This window comes from Cyrtonyx montezumae, unplaced genomic scaffold, assembly GCF_038088225.1.
Source record: "Cyrtonyx montezumae isolate F1298 unplaced genomic scaffold, pur_monq_1.0 scaffold_3, whole genome shotgun sequence".
NCBI lineage: Eukaryota > Metazoa > Chordata > Aves > Galliformes > Odontophoridae > Cyrtonyx > Cyrtonyx montezumae.
In genome coordinates this window covers 114,449,558-114,474,023 of record NW_027072034.1, presented here as the reverse complement: position 1 = coordinate 114,474,023, position 24,466 = coordinate 114,449,558, and the positions used below count along the sequence as shown (strand labels likewise).

Here is a 24,466-nt window from a genome sequence, read left to right as displayed (position 1 = left end):
CATGAGTATGGTTAAAAAATGATAATACTCGTGTTGCTCCTCATGTGGTATTGCCTCGTCCTGTTCTGTGAAGATGGATGTGTTTGTGCCTTGGAATATACCAAGAAGTCCCAGGAACACCTGACCTAGGGATAAGTGGCAATGTCACAAAATCAGGCGTATTTCCTGTGTTCTGTTACTGTAGAATTTCTGTTCTAGATGGACTCTTCTGGCAGTTCTGTTAGGAGCGTGCTATGCTACTAAATAAAATGGAAAATGGGAATAAGTTCTATTTCCAAGTGAATTTGGCAACAGTTTTTTTTCCTTTGCTTTAATTTAAGTGTGACTGATAAGCATACCTCTTCTGCTACTTAGGAATCTATGGCATGCTTCAAAAATAAGTGTGCAATATCAGACATGCAGTTCTGTTGTGCTTAGCAGAGTTCTTGTTCACCTTTAAATTGCAACTTCTCCAGAATGGAGTACTCTGTATCTAAATTAATTTTTTTATTCAGTGAAGCAGTACTGTTTGCTTGGATTTGGATACTCACTGAATGGAAACTGTATTGCTTTCTCTGCTCTAATCCAAAGGCATCAGTAAGTAAAAGTGATTTGCCAGAGGGGAAGGAGCAAAAGAAAATAGTTTCCTCTTCTCACTGACACACTATTGATGCTGAGAAGCTGCAGTAAATTTGACATCATGCAGTCAAATTTATCAAGTGCCAGATTTTTCAGTAACATCTGCTGTTCCCAACTGAGAGAGAGCCAGGAAAATATAAGCACACAGAAAGAGTCTGCTTAACAGAGACTGTTTTAAATATATAATTAGCCTGTAAACAGAAGTGGTGGTGTAGAAGTTAAGCCATGGTACTTTTTTGCCCAAAGCCACATAATAGGTCTATGGCTCAGCAAGGAAAGAGAGGGAAAGCACCACCTGAAGAAAATGGGAAGGGTGACAGTGCATTTGTAGCTCCTTCCTTTGTTGTTGTTCATCTCTGCACAACCTTTACATCATCCAGAAAGCAGAAACTGGTATGTGGTTTTTGCTTTTGGTTGTCTCCAAGGCAATTCAGTGGTAGGATGAGTCTCATTCCTTTGCCTGAGAAGTTTCTATGAGTAACTCTTCAACCAGCTTCAGATCCTCTTAAGTTTTTCAATCCTCCTCTTTGGCACTTAGGATGAACCAGCAGTTTCAGGCACCAGAAGCAGCACAAGGGAGAAGCTGTATGCTGGTTCCTTTAACATTGTTCTTGATACCTTGCTGGGGTCTAACTCTGGAGAATTTTGTAAGATTTCTACTCCATGAGTCTTAGATCTTAAAAATACAAATATTGCTGTAATGACTATGAAGCTTAGTAACTTATTCTGAAGTGTGTCATGGTTTATTATGTATTAAAGTTATTAATGTAGTATGTGTACGAGCATGTAATGCTTTTAGAAAGAAACTCTATCCTTATATTGTGGGATTTTTATATTGCCAAGGCTTCAGGAAGGTGCAGGAGATGAAGTACTGTACAAGCATGCAGATTCTTTTTTATTTCCAGTTTTAAGTAGGTTGCTAAATCTCAAAACATCGCTTCTGTTTCCAGTTCAATATTTATCTTAGTTACAATTAATCACGTGGTTGATTTTAATTAATCATAGGTAAGAATCTTCCACTGCTGTGTTTCACTAAGGTTTGAAGCCATAAAAGGTGATGGTTTTGATAACCTTTAATTAAATGTAAAGGCAGCCTTCAAATGTAGGTAAGGCTTCCATCTCCCATGGCCACTCGGTGGGAGTTTGGTTCCCTTTGGGGTCCCTCCTGTGGTGCTTCTGACACTTTGCAGTGACTCTTCCTTGTTAAATAGTTAAAAGCAGCAGGGTGGGTGTGACTTACTATCAAGAGTGGGTGGAAGCTCCCTTCAATTTCAAAGACTGTTGATTTGGATCACATCATTTATGAGTTGGTCCCTGTTATTTGAAGTCCCATCAGAAACTTTCAGTCATTTTACGTTAGCACTAGTAATGAAAAATCAGGTAAGTCTGTAGTACTGCTTTTATTTATCCTAACAGAAGTGGGCTTGGGAGGGGGCTCATGAAATTCATGCGGTACAAACTTAAGCTCCCATAAGCTGGTCAGATGCAGTCTGTATAAACTCTAACCAAGAATAGTCATGTTGCTTGTGCAATAGTAAGAGGTGGAGCTCACCCCGTGTTTCCAATTCCTACCAGCTAGAGCCAGTTAGAGCTGCCAGGATGGAGTCAAGACCTTGTCTGGCTGGATGTGCTTTTGGGTGGGCTTCACCCTGGAACAACACACTTCCAATTATACTGACTTTGTTTACAGAATATCTTTTTAACACTTGGAGATTTGTTGTTGGTTTTTTTTATCCCTTATTCTTCTGGAGCATCTGTTCTAGATTTGCTCTAGACAACCTTTCTTCTTTATTTTGGCTTTAGTTGTAGTGATTGTGGTAATGAGGCTCTGCTTGTGACAAGTGGAGCTTTTGCTTTGATCTTTGTGTTGGGGTGATGGGATGCCATGCAGGTATTGATGATCAGCCTGGAGATTCTGGGAAGTATTTTTTGTCTGGTTTTTTCCTATTTACCCCTACAATCACACTTGGGTAAAGTATCAGTGAATATTTCAACTTAAAGGGCAAGCTGTGTTGACAGAGCAGTGGTTTTAGTGCTTTAGTGGACTGCTACAGCTTAAGTATTCCAGTAAGTCCTTTGGAGGTCCATGTTTTCAAAAGCTAATATATAATACCTGTTTTCCCAAACCAAGTCAGCTGAAAATTCAAAACTAGGAGCTTAGCAAAAGTTTTCTACCTGTTGCTAGCAATGTTTAAATAAAACTGGTTGAGTTTTTGTTTCTTTTTGTCTTTGCTTAGAAACTGTGCGAAGGAATTCTGAACATCCTGGAAAAAGACACAAGAACCTCGTGTCAAACTGCCTGTCTGGAAGCACTGCGGATTCTGTCCAGGGACAAGAAGGTTCTAGTGCCTGTAACCACAAAGAGGAACATGCAGATCCTTATGAGACTAGCAAAGCTGGATGCTGTGGAAGATCCTTTGGAGAGGGTGTCTGAATTCCCTGTTATAGTAGAAGCTTTAAAATGCCTCTGTAACATAATTTTTAATAGTGCCGTTGCACAGAAGCTCAGTTTGGAACTGAATCTTGCAGCCATGCTCTGCAATCTTCTGAAGAAATGCAAGGACCAGCAGCTGCTCGGTGACATTAAGTGCTTTGATTTGCGTCTTCTCTTCCTCTTGTCGCTTCTGCACACAGATATTAGATCGCAGTTGCGCCAGGAGCTACAAGGGGTGCAGGTTTTGACTCAGGCTTTGGAAAGTTCCCTGAGCGTGAGATGGACAGGAGAATATAAAGCAGCAGAGGACCACGACAGGCTGCCTTTATCTTTGCAAGAGACAAATTGTGCCATTGAGGCACTGAAGGCTCTTTTTAATGTAACGCTTGACAGCTGGAATGTCCACAGCAAGGTAAGGTTTAGTTCAAGTGATTTTTTTTCTTTAAATGGATTTTGCTCACCCTGCAGGGTGTAGAACCAACATAAGCAGCAGTTTTTGTCCTAGCTCCGGGGCAAGGATTTTAATTTTTTTTTCTGCTGCTGTCATACTAATTAGAATATAGATTGCATTTTTAAGAACAGCAGCTGAAGTTACTACTGTAATTTTGTATTGGTGTCATAGCTTTTCTTATGGAAAACCAGTTGGAGAAAATTCCTCTAATATGTGAATATTGATTGTTGTATATTGATCAGAAGTAATTGGAGAGCTGGTGGACCTCTCCTATGAGGAAAGGCTGAGAAGGAGGGGATGGGCTTGTTTAGCCTGGAGTTGGGAAGGCTCTGGGGAGATTTCATTGTGGCCTTCCTGTCCTTAAAGGGAGTCTACAGCAAAGATGGGACATTTTACCAGGAACTGTAGTGATGGGACAGTGGGAAACGGCTTTAAACTATAAGAAGGAAGATTTAGAATTGATGTTAGGGATAAATTCTAGATGTAGAGGCTGGTGAGGCACTGGCACAGCTGCCCAGAGAAGCTGTGGTGCCCCGTCCCTGGAGACACTCAAGGCCAGGTTGGATGGGGCCCTGGGCAGCCTGAGCTGCTGGCTGGCAGCCCTGCCCACGCAGCAGTCTTGGGTCAGGCTTTAAGGTCCCTCCAAACCTGAGCTGTTCTGTGATCTTGGGATTTTAGGAGGTGTTGAGTCTCTAATGCTCATTTTGCTTAGAATGCAAAAAAAAAAAAAAAAAAGCCAACATCTTTTTTGCTCTTATTTCTACTTGGGCAAAAAAAAAGTCTTTTCAATGTGTTTCCTGTTTAACTGAAAAGTAGCTTGGATGATAGAATGCAATAATTAGAAGTGTATGTTTCCAAACAAATAATGCAGAATACAGTAGAATGTGTCAAGGAAGACTGTTTAATGAGAGTCCGAGATTTCTGAAAGAAAATAAACTGCTCACCAGCAATTAGTTGGCTAGGAAAAACTCTGTAATATAGTTGTACCAGCTGGGTGCATCCCTTGAGATTGTGGACTGTGGCAATAGAGTAACAATTAGAGCTGGGGAGTTTCACTAGTTTTGTTTCTGTTTTTCTGGGCTTGAGGATAAGCCCATCAACTGTAATTTCCAGCCACAAATAAATGGGGAAGAGAAACAGCAGATACTGTTTTGAATGTCTCTTTCTTCCATCATCGCAGCTCCAGCTTTATGTTTAAACATAACCTTTTAAGATTAGATCATATACAAGAACCAAGCACGTAGGATTTCTCTACTTTTTATGGGAACAGTGGGTCTATATTTTTTTCTCCCAGCCAAATATGCTTGTTTTCTGTTGTATCCTCAAATTTATAAACAAACAATAACAACTTTGTTGAATGACTTAAGCATACTCGAGAATAATAGAACTAAATAGATTGAAGGGCGTTCTTAGGCCACGTCATATTGTCTCTGAAACAGTTTAGCTAACTTTTCATTGGGTGTTGTAATCTGTGGTTTATGAAGCAAGTAGAGGGTAACAGTGGTTAAGACAGATGAGTAATTGTTCATTTTAGTGCGTTGTACTGAACAACAAATACAATACTAATTATTACACATTCCAAAATGTAAAACCATATAGAAGTATGACGTATTAATATCTCAGGGACATTTAAAATCCTTACATTTAAGATTAATTGGGCTTGAGTCAAAAAGAATGACCCAGAGTCAAGTGAAGACATGAATGTTCTGCTGCTTAGGAATTTATGAGTCATCATCTCTGTGAATTTTGACTTCTGTGTGGAGGAAGTAATGTCAGGTGTTAAACTGGAAAATGAGCCATTACTACACATTGGCCTCTTGAGAAGCAATATCTTGAAATCTCAATCTCAAAGTTGGTATACTTGCCCAAGATTTCTAAGATGAAAGACTGAGCTTACAACAGAAGGCTGGGTGGGAGGAGGTAGATAGTTGTGGTATTACCTGGTGAGGTTTCATTCAGCACCTGCCTTTAGTGTAAGGGTTTTCTCCCACAGATCTTTTCCTCGTTGAAAAGCCCGTGTCAGCAGCTATTAGAAAAATTCCCTTCAGATTTCAGGACACTTTTGTTATTAACCTTTTTTTATTTAGGTGGCTTATTGTATGGCAGCTGAAATCATTCTGGGACAGGAGAAACTTCTTTTGTGTTTTGAAATGGAGTTTATATAATGAGTTCTTAACATTCCTAAAAGCAAACAGCCCTTAAATTAAAGAGGTGTTTGATAGTTGTAAACTCATAACAAGGGGTTAGGTGGTGTTCTGCTTAGCCAGTATCCCTGTGGAAGTGTTAATGATCTGTAAGAAAAGTGAAGGGCATGTTAATTAAGGAGGCTGAAGATGCTGTATTTGGAAAGATGAGAGACAGGCAGGCTGGAAAATAAAAGGAGACCTGAGAGAGGTTAGGTGTGTGGGTAGAAAGATAAATGGAACTCATCATAAGGATATGAGAGCAATCTGAAATGCTGCTATTTAATGACTGGAGATGATTTCAAAGTAGCAAAGCCAGGCAAGAGCTGCAGCTGGTACGGTTGGCAGATTAGGGTGCTGATGTTACAGTGATGTATTTGGGGGTTTTGTGTGAAGACAAGCACATGAGAACATATGATGGATGCCAGGAAGAGCTAATAAAAAGGGTGGGACAATGGTAGGCACAGTTTCTTGATTACATTTACTGGCACACTTCTGTGTGACTGCGCTGTGGTGCAAGATCAGAAAGAAGAGTTGTTTGGAGAGAGCAAAAGTAGGGCAGATAAGGTTGCTGAGTGTAGAGAAGTTAGAGAAATGTAGAAAAATGTCAAGGGAACAGAAGCAGGCGAACTAAGAAAGGAAATATTGGGTGGGAGAACAAAACTGTTGGCAGCAAAAGGACTGAGTGAGAATGAGGCAAGCAAAGAACATATGTAATTTAAACTGATGAAGAGACATCAGTCCTGGGTGTAAACAGAAAAGAAGATAGGCATGTTATGTTAGGAACAGTTGTATGGAATTAAGCAAATAGTTCTAATGGGGTTTTCTACTAGTGGGCACTCGTTTGGCTGGAGGAAGGTCCCCTTGCCTTGTAGAAGGCCTCATTTATTAGAAGGCCAGCATATGAAAGGAGGTACATTGCATTAAGCATTCCGTGAACTCTAGGGTGTGTAGTCCTTTTACTGACAGGGATGGATGTTGTGGTCTAATAGGTATTTTCCATTTTTAATTTTTATTATTCTAGTGACCTGAAACCCTCACTTGCAATCTTCAAAATGAAAAAATATCTTCATAATTTATATTTATATAGAATGAATCTCATCAATTTCGTTACATGGCTGCCATCCTTCGATACTGCTTATTAACCACGGGCCCCACTGAAGACAAAACTGAAGAGTTGCACAGGTTGGTAAAATTGCAGAGACAATCTACTTATGCTGTTATTACAAAATAAGTCGCTTTCACTGATATCTAAGTGGGAATCTGAGAACCAGTGAAAACTGAAGTTTTGCAGTGGAATGCAACTCTTGTTGTTTTGCATAGAAGTTGATGGGAAATGGTGAGGTTTTTGTGTGCAATTTCTGCTGTTCTGATGCGTAGCAGAAGCAGCGTGCTGATGATTTTATCTCCAGTAGTTCAAGAGTACAAGTATCAATTCATAACTATCTGTTCCAGTTAAGACATCTTGCAGTTTTAGGTGTGTTAGTTTCTCCTCAGTCCCACACCCAACTGCTTTCTTTGTATTTGCCTCCAATAATTCAGTCGAAGCTCAGTGTTCTCACTGATTTCTGGTGGTTCTTCTCTGTTCAGCGTTAGTAGCTTTTTTCCATGACATTTTTATTTTTCATTAAATCAAGCTGTTCAAAGAGCTGAGCAGTACAGGAGCTTCAGATACCATCCCACAATATCTTGGGCAATGAAAACCTGTTTTGTAGTTTTCTTTTTCTGAGATGTCAATTTATCTAAGTGCAAGATCTTTTGATGATCCTTCTATGAACCTACAGTATCCAGCCAGGAAGGCAGTCTTGAAAGCATTAAATGAGCTTTACTAAAATCTTGGAAAGCTCTTAGAGATCAACAGTCGTACTAGGTAAGCACTAAAACCCCAGAGACCTTCTCAGTTTTTGCAGGCTGGTTTGGAATGATTTAGGAGACTGCTACAGTAGTTGCCATGACTCAAGTTAGTGCTGAGTGTGTCCTAAAAGGCAGTCAGTATTTTCTCTGTGCTGCTGCTTGTGGTGGGTTTTTTTTTTTTTGCTCTCTCATCCTCCTCAAGCAAGGACTGATGGGTCCAAGTTTCCCACTGCTTGGAAAATGGGACAGATTAAGTGTGTAAGTTCCACAGCTACTGAGAGATAGAGATGGTTATCATTTCAGCTTGTACAGTCAGCAAGGATTGCTTGATATTTTGATGAATTATTATATAGTGGATGCTCTTCTCATGGAAATGTGCCATGTTTCCTTGTTTGGGAATGTAAGACTAGCCTAATTACCCTGTAAAATATATCACCCTTGTAAAATTTTGCATATTAGGAAGGTCCTTTTGTATTTACCCCTTGCAGGTCAGGACCAAAGAGGGCTTTGTAGATAGAGGTAAGCAGCAAAGGAGAAAATGCAGTATTAGTGTGATTTCTATCTTTGCTTTTTTCAGTCAGAAGGAATATGTTCTGTAGATATGCTACTTACATAGAGCATCCCTCCTTATGGAAATGTCAAATCAAGGCAAGAATTCCCCTCAATTCTGAGGAGGGGAAGCAGAAGGAGTGAGGATGATTCATGGCCTTATTCCTTCAGTTGTCTCCTTTTCTCCATAAAATTCAGCATACCACTGCATTGGCCTTCTCCTGCTGTGCTGGGAATACAGCTTTCTCCGTCTGTTAGCCAACTGTAACTAGTTTGTTCAGCTCAAGCTGATAGAAGAAAGAGTGCAAGTGTAGTGTTGCTGTGTGTATTATTTGATATTGATTTATGACACGCTCAGGGTTGTTTTTTTAAACGTGTTAGAGTAGCACAGCACACATTGAGAACTTTGTGATTCAAGTATTTCAGCCCATCTGCAGAGCCTGAGTTTTGTCTTGAAATGCTATGTGCTGCAGTAGAAACTGAGTAGTTTAGGATGCTTTTCTGCTGCTTAGTGTCAATCACAATCTGGAACAGAGGGTTACAGTCAGAGGTTATGACCTTATGGATCTCAGGGGTTGGGTATCTCACTTCAATCCTCTGTGGTAATAACCCAAGAAAATCTTTCATTCCAGATTGCAGTTCCTGTAATATGTGGCTAAACTTGTGTTAGTCATCTATAGCTGGTGTGGGATAGCAGGCTGGGTTAGTTGGGCTGCTAAACAGGCTGGACATTGACCGTGGGGTCCTTATTGCTGGGTTCAGATGCAAGTCAGAAAGAGTTTGACTTTCCAGGCTTCATCCCAACTGGAGCCTAGAGGCAACACAGTTACAGTGTCATTAGAGTAGAATAGCTTAAGTTTATGCCTGGAATTCCTGTTCATGTCTAAGTCTGCAGAACATAAGATGTGTAATTGAAGGGTTTGGATGGCCTGTTATATTGTGTGTGTATATATATAGTATGTTATAGTATCTTGTGCTCTGAGAGTCTGAGTTGAAGATTTATTTTATATGAGCATCAGGTATTGGATACGTGCCCTTAATTGTGTTGCACTGATTGTTGGTATGACTTCTTTTTCTAAGAAATAAGCAGAAGCTACCTACAAAAAAATCTCTTAGCTAATTTAGTACCTGCTGTTGTTGTCATTCTTGTGGTTCTGTTGTGTCGTTACTTAACGTATGAATATGAACAGCTTACAGTACCACATATTACAGTACCACATTATATATACAGTACCACAGCTTGCAATACCACATATACAGTACTGGGGAAGATTTAGATTAGACCTGAGGAAACATTTTTTCTCTGAAAGAGTGGTCAGGCACTGGAATGGCCTGCCTAGGGAGGTGGTTGAGGCACCATCCCTAGCGCTGTTCAAGAAGCGTTTAGATGAGGTGCTAAGGGATTTGATTTAGTAGTTCAGTGGGTAGGGATGGCATTAGGAGGATGGTTGGACTAGATGATCTTGTAGGTCTTTTCCAACCTAATGTATCTACGAATCTATATTGGAGTGAGTGCTGTTTTTGCCTGCTAACAAGGCTCTAATCAAGGCATTCTGCAACTCTAAATAGGCCTTTGCTTCTAAATTTGCATATCAGGAGGGGGCTGGGAGCATGAGTGGGTGGATGTCATGTCCCAGTGATTAATGTTCTCTGGGAAGCCAAAAAGGGGAGAGTAATATACGCAGTATTTCTACCCCCTGGAGTAGGAATGCAAACACTATTGTGCAGATCTGTGCATAGTCGCTGACTTCCTGGTAGCTGGAGAATTTCATACACTCCTCTGCCACAAATAAAACTGTCAGTGAAGTGACAAAGATCAGAAAGCTGGGCTTCATTTATTGAAAAGAATAGCTCAGACACAGTGATCCAGAAAATTAATTTTGTAGGTGTTTGAGAACTCGGTTGCTTAATAAGGAACTGGTTAAAAAGAGAACTTTTGATGAAAGGACGAAAGCCACCGAATATTTGTTGAATTTCAGTCTGCTTTGCTTCTGACTAGTCCTGAAATATTGGAGAAGAGTGACTTTTGTGATGTAGAAGATGTCTTAAACAGGAGCGAGAATAATAATCTTTTTTTGGAAGTGCAAGTTGTCTTTAATTCAGTTCTTAGAAGAGCAGAAGGAGGGAGACAACACAGCGTGGAGCAGCTGCCCAGCCTGGTCAGACTCTGAGCAGCACATTTGTTAGAAATGCTCATTTAATTGCTGCATTTTGCTCTGATGTGCTAGATCTTTGTTAGAGTATTAATAACATAAAAACTAGGTGAATATCATCTAAAGTATTAACTGGAGTGAAGAGTTTCCTCTGTTCTTAGAGTTCTTGGTCACTCATTGAAACACTGTCACCTAGAGGTTTTTGGATAGCTTTGAGGTCTGCTTATCTAAAACCTGTATTGTTCTGTAGTGTTCTTAAATGCCTCTGTTTAAAATTGCAGTTAGGCATCAAAAGTAAATAATGACAGTTCTGTTTTGTTGCATCTGTGTCATTTAGCTTCCTTCAGGAGAATACAAATTGTGGTTTGTAGAATGAGAACAGGATAGATAGCAAACTCAAAGGATAGGTGACAGAGAAGAGTTCCTTGCGAAGTTAAGTTCTGCATTGTACTCTGCTTTGTGGATGGCAAAAGCTGCCAATTAGTGCTTTCTGTGCAAGTCTGATATTTTGGAAGTGTTAAAGCCTTCTGTATTTCCTGTATGCTGCAAGCTAAGGAGGAGTGAAAACATTTCAGGGAACCTGAGGAATTACCACCATGCCCCACTGATATACAGAGCAAATAGTTTTCCATGGCATACCTCTGTCCTAACAGGACGGAGGCCAGATTGTAAAATCTTTTTCAGTTTCAAGGAGGAAAAAGCTCTGAGCCCTGCAAGTCAATGTGAGGGTTCCCCCTGCTGTCCTGCCAGCTCAGCTGCCGTAATGCAGCGCTGGTGGCCATGACTTATCCTAGGGATAGGGTTCTGTGGGGGCTAGAGGTAATGCTGCACTGCTGCAATATTGCTTTTGGAGCTTTGTTCATTCCTTTTTCTTGCTTGTTGTGACAGCTAGCACTCGGGCATAATGTGTGCCAGAAGATAGAAAATAAAGTACTTCTTCAGTTGTAGGTTTTTTTGATTGTTGTTGCAGATGTTCAAACAGTATGGTAAGTTGTTCTGTTTGTAATTCTTCCTTCCACATGAATAACACATTCTAACATCTGTTTCAGCAATGCGATCAACCTCTTAAGCAATATTCCCGTTTCTTGCTTGGATGTCCTTATAACTCCATCATCCCAGGAGGAAACAGATATAAAATACAACGGTATGAGCATGGGAGCAATCCAGATTTTATTGGATTTCATGGAGAAGAGAATTGACAAGGTATGGTCTGTAAAGATTCTTCTCAAAGATGGCTTCTTTTGTCACATTAAGAAGTGGATGTCTGTACTGTTTGTAAGAACCTTTTCAGTCAGCATTAGGGGAGATGTGGATGTCCTTGCTTGATTCTAGATCGTGAAACACTTCAAAATTGAGGATACATTCCTGTGAATACCTGAAGTATACTTGTTTTTTTCAGACCATAAGAATTTGGCTCTTTGTTTATATCTCTGTAAGTTCATATTTTGATCACCATAGCACGTTATTGAAGAGTTCACAAGATTTGCATCTTAAAAAAAATGTTTGTTTTTATTTTAGGGAAGCAGCTATAGAGAAGGTCTTACTCCAGTTCTCAGTTTATTGACTGAATGCTGCCGAACACATAGGAATATCAGGAAATTTATCAAAGCTCAGGTATGTCAAATAGCCATTCAAATTTGAATATGAAACTAATGACATATTTCCTGAGATTTGTACATCAGTGCAGGACACTAATACTTTCAAGGCATGGATGGTTTCCTATTAAATTACTCAGAGTTCTCTCTCTGGTATTCATTTTCTTTCCATTATGTCTCAGATCGGTGAGCTATAGAAATATGCTTGAGTCATGTAAATCAATAGATAGTATAGCCTGAGTTCCATGATACATGTTGAGCTGTTAAATAATATTAACAGTATTGTAAAGCCACGTTAAGGGGGTCACTGTGGATGGAAAAGAAGCCTGGAGATGTCTGATCCCTTACATCTAGCATGTCAGAAGCACTTCAGTACAGTTTATCAAACTTTGTAAAGCTGTATGGCAGCTGGTGAGACTACAGGCATTTTGATCAGCTCTGTTTCAGCTTTAATCTGAACTCAGCAGGCAGGAATCATGGGAACTGAAGCTTGTGAGCCAAGCATGGATTTGTTGTTCCATTAGAGTAAAACGCTGTCCTTCACTGCTTAAAGGTCTCTTAAGAGAGCTGTTAAAGAAGTACAGATCCTGATGGATTCTTTACAGGGAGAAATTATTCCTGCGCTCTGGTTAAAGGTTAAACAATCACATGATGGCTGAGTGTGGTGGGTTTGGGGGTTTTATTTGCTGCTTTTCCTGAAGTTGAGGAGAGAAAACTTAAAATGCAAGCAAGGAAGAGACAGCTGAGACCAGCTGTGTGCTGTGTTTTTCCTAAACTGTGATGCTTTTTGGTTTGCATCTTAGATGCCTCTCCTGGATCAAAGCTGTGCCTGAATTCATAAATGGGATCTGTAACGGGGAAGAGCATATTTTGCATATATTCTCCCTTTCCTTCACCAGACAGTGTTTTTAGATTTTAAGAAACACGTTTGTGTTGGAATATTGTGTTTGCAGCAGTTTTTTCCTGGAATGCTCTTCTGATCTGTTAAATTTCTTTAAAAAGTTGCAGAGCAAAATGTTCTGAAGTTAGAAAGTGAGGTTGTCTGCGTGTTTCCACTGCATCTCAGCATCTAGGTGTCAGGATGCAGTTGGATGCTACCTCTTCCCACAGGAACACTGCCTTGTAGTGCAGAAAATGGATGGGTGCTGCTAACTGCACGACTGAATGTTCGATATTTTGCATTATCTTCATAGTTAAGCATTGGCCTTAGGCTTTATTTAGTGTGCACTATTCAAATTCTGATCTGAAGACAGAGTGATTAATTTCCTCATGGACTGTCCTGTGGCACTCATCATGGTATTTAGCGTTCAGCTATTCTGAAAACATTAATTCATTCTTACAGCACTCTGGGAAATGGCAGTCATGGTACTATCCCCTTTGGGGAAAGTAAGTGGGGACAAAGTAAAATGTTTTTGCTAATTATTTCAGTACTAGATTGGGGGAAAAAAAAAAAAAAAACAGGCACTGTTTCTCAAAGTAGTCAATACATAGCATTCATTTGTGTTAAGCATCAGCTCCCAGTGAGTCTGATCTCAGTAACTGTGCAGTAAATCTGCACGGAACACAGCGTTTTATGTTAAACATGTAGAAAACAAAGGACCTGCAGTTCTTAATGACAATTAGTGGCTGGCTTGGTTTTGTTAGCTATAGTAAAATGTAGGTGATCCATAATTCTTACGGGGGTCTTCAAAGTGACAAATATTTGATGTTACAGCTCAGGTTTGTTTGTAGGTCGTCTCATGTCCTCTGAATGCAAATTGATAATAAAAATGTGGGGTTTGAGTGCACGGGCAAAGAGAGGCCGAAGTTAGGCTGCCAAACTAAACACTTCTGGCACCATTTGTCTTTCTTGAGGGTTAAAGTTAACAATACTGATGATATGTAATGAGAAAATAGTGCATTTTAGGGTATGGTAAAGAATATTCTCTCCTAAATCTTTTGGAAAATGAGCTTCAGCTTTCAAAGGAGCGTTACTTGGGAGAAGGGCAAGTTTCCTTTCTACATGCAGGGACAGTTTCTGAGATTTGTATTAGAACTTGCTGTACAACTGACACGGAGAAAAGCAGGAAAGTATATTTGCTGTTCTGTACGAATTATGTATCATGCTGAGGTAGGTATCCTTAAGCTGTTATTCTTAATGCTTTTGCCAGAACCTTTAACAAAACAGAAGAACCTAAGAATGTGAGGTGGCTGTTGCCTATGGCCAACTATTTTGGGACAGACATTTGTGCTCTTGAGCTGTTAACAGTTGTCCCTTCTCAGGACAACTTGCTTGAGCTTCAGTATCCATTTACCCAGGATGGCAGACCAGAAGGGATGAATGTGTGATCAAGCAAGAGTCATGATTAGTCCATGTGAACACAACTGGTTTTGGCATTTGTCCCTTCTTTAAAGCAGCAGAACTCCAGTATTTTCTTACTCTCTTTACAGTGTTTCTGCCAGGATTGACAGGTGTTTCCATGCGTGCTCTGTCACTACTCTCTCTCTTTGATGCTGCTAGGTACTGCCTCCACTAAGAGATGTATCGAGTCGTCCAGAAGTTGGCACAACAGTGAGGAACAAGCTCGTGCGCCTTATGACACATGTTGACCTTGGCGTAAAGCAAATTGCAGCAGAGTTTCTTTTTGTTCTTTGTAAAGAGAGAGGTATGTTTGTTTGTTTTTTCTTTTCCCTTTTACATAAAGTCTCACTGTAACTCTTTGGATTTTGGCAGAACGATATGCTTTTTGTTTTGTAGCTGATTCTAAGCTGAATAATTCTTTGTGTCACTCTTTGCAGTTGACAGCTTGTTAAAATATACAGGCTACGGTAACGCAGCAGGATTGCTGGCAGCAAGAGGACTGTTAGCAGGGGGAAGAGGAGATCACTGGTACTCAGATGATGAAGATACTGATACTGAAGAATACAAATCTGCAAAGCCAAAGTATGGTATTGTGTTAAATTCTGTGTTCTTTCTCCCAGTCAAGGTGACTTGGCATAGTTTTGTTTCCCCTTTTACAGTATGGCCTGTTGTTGAATTGTGTGCCTCTATCACCTGTGAAAAAGAAATAAGAAAAACTCAAGATGTTTGGATGGCCTAAGATCTCAATGTTAGAAGTCCAGAATACATGTGTTGTCCATCTAAATGCTACCTTAAAATCTGAACTTGTTAAATGAGAGTAAAGGAGGGTGTAAGGGATGATACTCTTTTGGGGCGACAAGGCAGAGTGGAAAAGTTTTGCAGAGCAGAAGATTTGTTTCAGCACTTTAGGATATTTTCTTCTTTGTCTCTGCTCTTTCAGAAGCTTCATATCCAATGTATACATATAAGTGAACCTATAATGTCTCTTTAGTTAAAAGCTAGCACTGAAATGGAACATTCAGGACAAAATGTCAGTTGCATTTGATTTTCTGTGTTGTTTTTGTTTGTGGTCAAGCTATTTGAAACAATTTTTTCCTGAAAATGTGCTTTAAAACTAATTCTCTGCTTTTGTTACTCACCATCTCATCATCACCATTCACTTAGTTTCTCAGTGAAAATAACTGAGAATATAAGTTCTCAGTGTAATACTAATATGTTTTGAGCAAAAATGATCATGAAAAGGAAACTGAACTAATTCAACACTTCTTCCTGAGTAAGAAAATTTCCCTTTTGGTCTGTGTTTTTAAAATCAAGCCTGTAGGAAATTAGTTGCAATCACATATCTGTTACTCTGCTCACCACAGTGTGTGTCATTATTACTAATGACATTGTCATTAACAGTGTTATTACCTTGCTCTCAAACTACTACTTGTATAGTTTAGAGCATAACAAGAACTAGTGGAATGTGCACTACCAGAGTAGTTAACAAGAAATTATTCAGCATCAGCAGGAAGCTCATATTGTGAATCACAGGAAAGGACTGCAGAAGTATCAATATGAAAGTTGGCTGTTTGTGGTAAGAGCTTTCACATGCAGATCAGACAGCATTAGTCTTAGTGGTGTCTGTGTGTTGCTCTTAAGAAAAAATAGAGCTTACATGTGTTTTTCTGTAGAAATGTAAACTATATTATCTTTCCACCTCCAGCATTAACCTTATCACTGGTCACTTAGAAGAGCCCATGCCCAATCCAATGGATGAAATGACAGAAGAACAAAAAGAATACGAGGCTATGAAGCTTGTCAACATGTTTGATAAACTTTCCAGGTATTGCAATTCAGTACAGTGTAACAGCTGCTTTTATGGAGGCAGCTTACATCCTGGTTCTTTGCTCTTTACTAAAGTCTACAGCTTCAAACAGCACTATAATCAACTCTGCAGAATTAGGGCCACGTTCACTGCGGAGAAGAATAAGTGATATCTTACAGGATCTCGGAGGAAACCCCATTTGGAAAGGATTGGACAGAATCAGGTGATGGAACCTGCCTACTAAGTGGGCAGGCTGATGAATAATTAAAAGAATTTCTCCTTTTGATGTACAAGGAAGTGTGAGACAGGTGTACTTGCTTACCCCAAGTCAGTGAGCAGGATCTGATGATAACTACATCTTGCTGCTTATCTGAAGAACAATTACTGCATGAAAACAGCTGTCAGCAGAAGAAACGAGTTATCTGTTAGAGCAATTACAAGGGAGTATACAATTAAGAATTCGCAGGGACTTAATGTGGACTGGGTTACAAAGGAGGCTTAATTTTTTCTAGGTGGATATGGTAATGCCATAAAATAAATTGGGTATGTTATGTGACATTACTGGTACATGAAGTTGATTTTTATTTCCAGGGAACAGACCTGTGTTGTTGGTGATAGCTGCTTCATTCTCTGACTCATGTGCCTAGGATGCATTGGTTTTCGTTCACCCCATACTTGTAGGCATGCTGGAATGGTTGCTTGTGTTGTTTTCTGTGTAAGCAAAGTACTGGATTCTCAAGGAATGCCTGACATAATAACTCTGATCTGAGCTGTAGGAATTCAGGTAAATATGCAAGTGAATCATTTTTCAAACAAGGGGATGAAGATAGAAGTATGTGTTTTATAGAGTATCAGTGTCAGTGAGTATTCAAATAACAAAAGTTCTTGACAGACATTTCAGCCAGCTCAATGTTTTTACCTCTCTGCTAAGGATTATGAAATCAGCAAAAGCTGTGTGTGATTCTGTATTTCATATTAGCTGGCAGAGTCTAAAGCATAAACCAGAGTGTGAATGGGGAACAATTTGGAGACAGCTGAATCAGGGAAGTAACTGAATACTTTATCCAGGTTATCTGTGAGGGAAGCAAGTGTCATAAATTGGTCTTCTTAATAAGGAGAGGAAAACAGAATGCACGTGTAATTCTACTTAAACTATTATGTAAAACCTAATAATTGCTACGTGAGGTAGAGAAGTAAGATGTTGAGCATTAGAAATAGCATAGTGAAATGGCTAAATGGTCTACAACTTTTTCTTCTTTAAAAGGAAGATGGAGAGAAACAAAAAATGAAGACAAGTCGGTTGCTGCCACTATAGCAGTTGCACATAAAGTCCAAATGGCATTACTGTAGCCTAAGAGCCTTTTCTGTTTGGAGGGCTGGAGGCACCTGCTGTGTTGCCTGATAAAAACTGACAGTATCTAAGCAGCTGGTGCCCGGTGTTGCTCCTTCCCCTCTTGGCCAGCAGTATTGCTTTCACCTTGGGCTTTGTGTCATTACATCCACCTGCAGTTCCTTCTATGTTACAGGGACTTCAAGTTCTTCAGGGCTGCTGCTCTTTTTTGCTGCATGCATGGTTGGTTTTTAGTGTAATGATTCCTTTGGGCTGATTTTGTTGATGTGACCCTGTAGGTGCTGTGGTAGCTTGGTTTTACTGGAGAAAGGTATGGAGAACAGTTAAAGGACTGACAAAATCACTTCCCTTTTTGATTGAGGGTGGTCAAGGCAGTCTGTCATTGGGTTGTTTTAGACTTCTAATGACTGGCTTCTATAATTTTTGGAAAGCAACCTGAGGGACAGATTGAACTCCTCAGAAGACGTATTTGTAGAACAGTACTCCAGTGTGAATATGCAGCCTTTCATTAAAGGCTATCTGTTTACACTGTGTCCTTTTGTATGGATTTATTATAACTAATAGGTGTATTTTTTGCCCTTGTTCCGTGAGACACCATTGGATTGCTGCTTTCCAGATTTCTCTTTAATTTCAGTCATTGTCCCTGAAGAGTTGAAACTGCTTTGAGGTACTGTTAAATTGTTCCATGGCTTTGGTTGTTATAGGTCATATATCTGAGGCTTTTGTTTTCTATTAGGTTGGTGGCACTTAGGTCTGTCTGTGAGGTAATTGACCCTCAATAAGGCTAAGTTAAAAATAATCACCTAGTTGTATCAAAACATATGGAGGAAAGCTGAAAGTTACTTGTGAACCCATTTACTCTGCCCAAACATGGGCTTGGGTTCTACCAAAGCTTTTATGGAGGCTAAACTCTTGCTCAGATTTGGCAGGATGTGTTGGTTGTTTTTTTTTTTTGAAGTATTAAATGTGTAAATTATCCAAATTTTCATCATCGTTAGTGTTTTCTGCTGCAGCACTTGGAAGATATAGATGTCACTTAGGTTGCTGAATGCCTGAATTTGGCTCTAAAGTAACTTCATGGTCTTTGCCCGCAGTAAGAGCGGATGTTGGCTCTCTGAGAATTGTTGGGTAGCTGTAAATCAGTGTTGTCTACACGTGGTACACATCCCCAAGTCTGCAAACAGATTTAACTCAACCTTTATTATTTTCTTCTACAAAACATCAAAGAAAGTCAACTTAAACCATTGTTGTATGGTATTCTGTCTGTTTATATCATAGACCATTGGAAACGGTCTCTGTTAATTAAAATGTTCGAAGAAATATGCTAACATTATTTTCCTATTATAAATGGTAGGTAGAATTGTATATTAATTGACTAATTTAAAATGTCAGGATGCTTTTTCCAAGCCAACCTTGTGTTAATAGCAAGAATCCTTTTGCTGATGAAATGGTCTCCAATTATCACAGCTTTGGTTTTGTTATACATTCAACACAAGTCAACAAAAGTATGTAAGAGAACCTGCCTAAATAAGTAACCATACTCATTAAAAACACAAAATTAATCATAGGATGAATGAAGAAAGCAACGTTACATAGATATTTTTTTTCTTCCCCTTTCTAATCATAGAACAAAATAATGTAACATGAAAGGGTCGGAACTATTATGTGGTACTCAATTATAAGGAGGTGAATAGGTCCCTACCATCCCATTTTATCAAAGGAGCAGGCTGGTGTTTACATGATGGCTGCTTCATTACAGACACCATCATTAATTCCATGTGTCAATACTGCCCTATAGTACACAGAGCAGACAAGAAAGAGTTACCCTGCAAAACAAGGGAGTGATTTTTTGAGTCGTTATCAAGCTAAATGGCAAGCAGGAAGCTAGACCTTGTATAGATACATTTGAAGGGACTCTTGGGAGATCTGCAAGTGGAAGAAGAGAATGCATTTTACCAACTGTTTAATTATGGTGTGTTTCTAAGTATACTTGAATAGAATGCTTTGTTTGCATTAAAAAAAAATGAATGTTGCAGGGAGGATTGAGTGCATTGGTGGTCACGTAAGGATCTTCAACTATGTGTAAATATCCATACTGTGTACCTGGATATGACTTTGTAGATTCAGAAGTATTCACGCTGCCACCTACTGGGGTGAGGTGATCTCTCTTCTACCCTACAGAAGTGTCTAAGTAATGAAATTATTTCCGTGAGCATATGTTTCAGGGGATTACTGTGCCACTTGTATTTCACCTTAAACAACAAACAGATCCTCAGCTGCCCCATGCTGTCAAAACTCAGCTGAGGTCTCTTAGCAGCCAGTGCTAAAGGAGAGGCTTGCTGACAGTGGTAGAGCTGAGGTGATTTGTACCAGGTACGGGTCAGCTCATGTGTTCTCGTGAAGTGTTCAGAGCCTGCAGTCAAATCTTAGCCATGGAGAGGATGTCCTATTTTACACTTTCTTAGGTCTAGCTCGTAGTTACGAAAAAAAAATGGTTGGTCCCTGTCTTCTGCTCTGAACAATTAATCCATACCTATGCTTGTGGTGGCCCTGTGTATCTCTCTTCATACACTTCAGTTTTCCTTCCTTGTCTGAAGGAGTGTGCATGGAGCTCAGCCTCCTAATACAGAAAAAAAGGGCAAACTTTTTGCAGCCATCCTTCATCCTGTTGAAGGACTTCTGAAGCAGGAAGCTGGTGCAGGCACAAAAAGGTAATCGATAAACATCCTTGTTATTTTATGAAATGTGAGCCTAGCTCATACTGAGCCTGGAGAGAAGGAACAGAACTCAAATGTGGTATGGTACCATTCATAAAAGTGTGCTTTGAAATGAGTACAGCTGAGAGATGCAGTATCATGAAAAATCTACAAGTGCACTGCATTGCTTCAGACTTCTGACACTGTCACGCAGAACTTACCCTCAAAAACCTGACATACCAACAAGCCAACACTTGTATGTAAAGATTTGTCTCAGCTGTTGCACCTGCAGCATCTCCTCAACATTTCATGGGGAGAGAAAAAAGTTTGTGTTATGTTCTGGAGCATTTGTAGCGTAATGTAAAAGTGAACTGTGAAAGGTGAGGTACAGAGGGAGAGCTCGATGTCTTCACAACTGACTGATGGTGAGGGGTAAGGCTTCTTGACAGTATTTACAGATGGAAGTATCCTTATGTGGGCAGATGGAGGATTAAGGGGTGGTGGAACTTGCTTGTATTTCTCTGAGGTTTGTGAAGTTACCTCACTGCTTGCAACCACCTGTCCCTAAGCTGTGTTGTGATCAGAAAACTAGTTTAGCCAAGATGTGTTTTACAGCAAAAACATTGCAGAGAGGAACAGAGTTAGGTGTTGACACCTTCACACTGTGTCTCTCGTGTGGGTACTTGCTCTCAGGCTTTCTCTTTGCTTATCAGTGTTGGCACTGGAAGGTTGCATCAGAGCTGCTGTGGGATAGTGCTGAACTGGCCCATGTTCTCCAAGCAGTTTTCATTTGTAAGCCCATGTCTGTGTCCTTCAGCAGCAGTACTGTTCTGACCAGCAGTATTCCTCTTGGCTCTTTTTTGTGCTTTTACCATTTGTGTTTTTCCCTTTCTCTGGACTTGCAGCTTTGCTTAGCAGTAGCAAGTTGTAAATGTCTGCTGGTGGCAGTGCTGAGCGTTGCAACCTAAGTGTTGTGGTTTTGAGAAATTTAGGATCCCCTCAGCTTAGGGGGCATGAAAAGTGATTTGGGTAGAATCTGCGTGCTATAGCCTGTACTGCTGGAGAATGAGGAGTGCTCAGTCCTGAAGTACAGCAGGCTAGCTCTGTTTAGATGTCTGTTTAGAGGTGGATTAGGGTATGTTCCTAACAGATGTCCTTTCCTGGCTGCCCAACCAGATGTGGTTGACTGAACCACACCAGTTCCTCCAGGGCCAGTTTCTCAACGTTCTGAGGTGCTGCAGGCAGTGGGATTTCTGAGCTTAGTGCTGCAGCATCTGATGGTCACATCTGTGCAAATAGGTGAATTTCTTTTCCTGTGCAAAAAGGACTCTTAGCGACTTCAGCTGCTGCTTTGCTGCACTGTATCTAGCTAGTGCATGCCATGTAATTCAGACATTACCTTTCTGTTTCTGTTGCTGTGTTAAGGTTAGGTTGCCAGCTGTGTACAACCAATTTCTGTCCCTTCTTTCCAGCCAAGGTAGAAGTGCAGACCAGCAGAGAGCTGGTGCTGTGCTTTTGTCCTCCCCTAAACCACACTGAGTGTGTGATTTACTGTCCCTGGCCCTGGGGGGGAGAGGGGAAGGGCATACGTTGTATTAAATAGCCCAAATTTTGCTGGGCTGCCTTTAAGTGAGGAGTGGATTGACATCAAACCTCCTCTCCTTTATTTAAGGTGACTTCTGAATATTTTGAGGTGTTTTCCCTCTTATTTTTTTTTCCAGGAGAAAATCAAAATGCTATCTTTGCCTTTGCAGGTTGTGCTATAATCCACACATAAATGAGGTGATAAAAGGCAAGGATTAAATAAATCTTTACTAATACTTTTTGATTGGCTTAATCAATAATTAATCATCTCTTAGATGAGGCTGTAGCTTGTGGAGTAGATGTAATTGGATTAGCTTTGAGAGGCCTTTAGAGCTTTGAAGAGATTAAAATGGCTGTCAATCCTGTAATTAAACTGCCGCAAACGGAAGCAGTAGTGTTGGAATCAGCCCGCTTTTGAAACCGAATCAACAAGTACTTACACAGCCCTGGTAGTGGTGTGGGCAGTCTGCTCTCCTCACGGAGTCCTTTCCTGCAGCAGGAGGGATGCGCGCCGCATCATTACCTTAATTGCATGTGGGTTTATTGGCCGGAATGGCAGGTGGCATTCCTAGGTGGGAATGGCTGGCCGAGAACTCTCAGAAGAGAAGCTGGCTTGTGTGTCTGAAACCGTGAGCCTGCTCCTTGCCTCGAGCCTGATGGCCACTGACTTTTCACCGTGTCTTTAATTGGCTGAGGAGGTTTGGCCTACATGAATGAGGTCTTTATCTGTCTCGCTCTTCCCCTCCCACCTATTTTGGAAGGGGTTTTTTGTTCCTCTTCCTTCAAAACAAGGCTTCAGCAGAAATAACTTCCTTTTAAAGGCTTATTATGTACTGTATGCGGTTGTATTATACACATGTGAATTGATATGTGTACATATGCTAATGCATATTCTTCTTTGTCAATCTCTTACAGAGATGAGCTTATAAAGCCAATGGGAGTGCGGCCCGATGGTACAATGGCTCCTTTGGAAGAAGCAGTCAGCCAGTACCACACCAACAAGCAAGACAGCTCAGATTCAGACTAAAGCATCACCTGCTTCGCTCTCAGTTCTCTAATCTACGTTTTCCTTAGAGCCACGGCATCTTTTTATTGGAGCATTTTATCTTCACATTAGCTGGCATCACTTTAACTGTGCAATTATTGGGATATTTAAACGATGGATCCTGTGGCGTGATGTCTGTTTAAAGAAAATGTATTAGCTTGATCTTTATTAATTTAAAACTCTAATGTATTTCAAAGGGATGAGAAAGTGAAAGCCTACAAGGAAAACTAAAATGTAAACGTTTTGATTTTTCCAGAATCCTCTTTTCCAAAGTCTGTAGGTTTTCTCATTCTTTATACATTTTTTGTATTGTCTTCCTGATCTCTCTCTTTGCCTTTGTATAATTCTAATTAAAGAAGCAAATTTGCTTAATGGCATTAGGAGCATCAGAAGGAGGACTTGGAAGTTGGGCCGACCTTGTAAAGCTGCTTTAACTGGCGTTCAGCAGTGGCTTCAGAGCTTCCCCTTTTACGTGTCGTGGGATTTCTTACCACTACACACGTCTGTGGTTAAGCTACTGCTTAAGATTTTACCCACGCCTCGGTCACTGACTGCTGCTGAAACTGCCTTTAAGTTGGGAACAAGAAGACGTATGTTGTATGTCCTCCCCCTCCGCAGTGAGACCACACAAGTGTTACTGCTGCACCGCCCCCCTGCTCTGCTTAAATAAAAACATCCCTATTCAAAACAGCATTCAAGTATATACACTTAAATGTTGCTGTGAATAGGAGCGGAGTGAAGAGCAGTGCACGTGTGAGTGTTTGATGGAATTGGGGCCTAGTGGGAGCTGCTTCACTTGAAGGGAAGTCAAACTACTCACAAAGAAATAGTTCCCTTTTTAGGGGAAAAGGAGGAAGTGATGGGACAGAGAATGGAAAGGTGGGAAAGAGAAGGAAGTGTGATTTTTTTCAATCCTGTACTCTTTAAAGATTAAAGTTGTAGTTGTGCTGCATTGTTGTTGCCTCTTTGCCTGCTTAGTTTCTTTATCAGTGTGTTTCTCCTGACGGGAATTTTGTGAAGATAAATCCATATTTCAGATTGTAATTCCTGCTTTTCGCACAGGACTGATGTGCATTGTATTCTTGAGCCCATCCTGGGTGTTGATGCAGGTTTTCCAGTTTGGTTTTCCCACATGAGGAGCTTCCACAGCTCTGTTCACCCTTCTGAAAGAACTGAAGTAATGCGCTGCCATCATCTCAACAGTTGTTCTCTCAGGGAGTGCTGTGTAGCCATTGCTCTGCCCCTTTTTCTTCCTTTTGTTGATTAAAGGCAGCTAGGGTCACTAATTCTGTATTATTTGTAGATGCTGGCATCTTCCTGAATGTTAGAATAATTGATATTTTGGGTAATGACTTGGGTTACGTTGTCTGCTGCATCCACGTGGAGCATCACATTTTCTATACAGAAAAAGGAAGCCAGCTGCAGTTCCCTCGCATTTACAGAGGAAGCAACAGCTACAGTAAAACCAAGTCAGGCGTTTCTAACACCGTAGTCGTGCCAGGAACCAGCTACACCTAAGCTTGGTCTTAAAAACTTGATTCTGGGTTTTGCATCGTCCTCTGCCTGATATCAACTCAGCCTCTCAGGCAAATACTAAGTGGCGCTGCAGGCACAATGTATTCATGATATTTTGCTGAATAAGGAAACTTAACTATGTTGATGGAGGTCTGAGTCCTTTCGTGGTATCAGTTGTTGATACACGGGGCTGGAGGAGTTATTCCAGTAAGGAGCTTTCACAGATCAAGAGAACAAGCTAAACCTCAGTTTGTTGCTGTATGTGTTGTGCAATATGCTCGTGCAATCAG

The 24,466-nt window shown here is 40.4% G+C and overlaps 1 protein-coding gene across 2 annotated transcripts in view; it reads left to right on the top strand.

Annotated features, from left to right (window-relative positions):
• RIC8B (RIC8 guanine nucleotide exchange factor B) overlaps positions 1–22,859 on the top strand; it is a 28,859-nt gene extending 6,000 nt beyond the window's left edge. The window contains exons 3-10 of one of the 2 annotated variants that reach the window (XM_065743082.1): positions 2,856–3,464; positions 6,777–6,871; positions 11,292–11,445; positions 11,761–11,856; positions 14,338–14,482; positions 14,616–14,760; positions 15,884–16,003; positions 22,532–22,859. In XM_065743082.1, coding sequence (XP_065599154.1) covers positions 2,856–3,464; positions 6,777–6,871; positions 11,292–11,445; positions 11,761–11,856; positions 14,338–14,482; positions 14,616–14,760; positions 15,884–16,003; positions 22,532–22,643 — 1,476 coding nt within the window. In that variant the 3' untranslated portion in view covers positions 22,644–22,859. Of the gene's footprint in view, positions 1–2,855; positions 3,465–6,776; positions 6,872–11,291; positions 11,446–11,760; positions 11,857–14,337; positions 14,483–14,615; positions 14,804–15,883; positions 16,004–22,531 lie in introns of those variants that run through there. The other variant, XM_065743083.1, reaches the window with a different exon arrangement.
• The last annotated feature ends 1,607 nt before the right edge of the window (positions 22,860–24,466 follow it).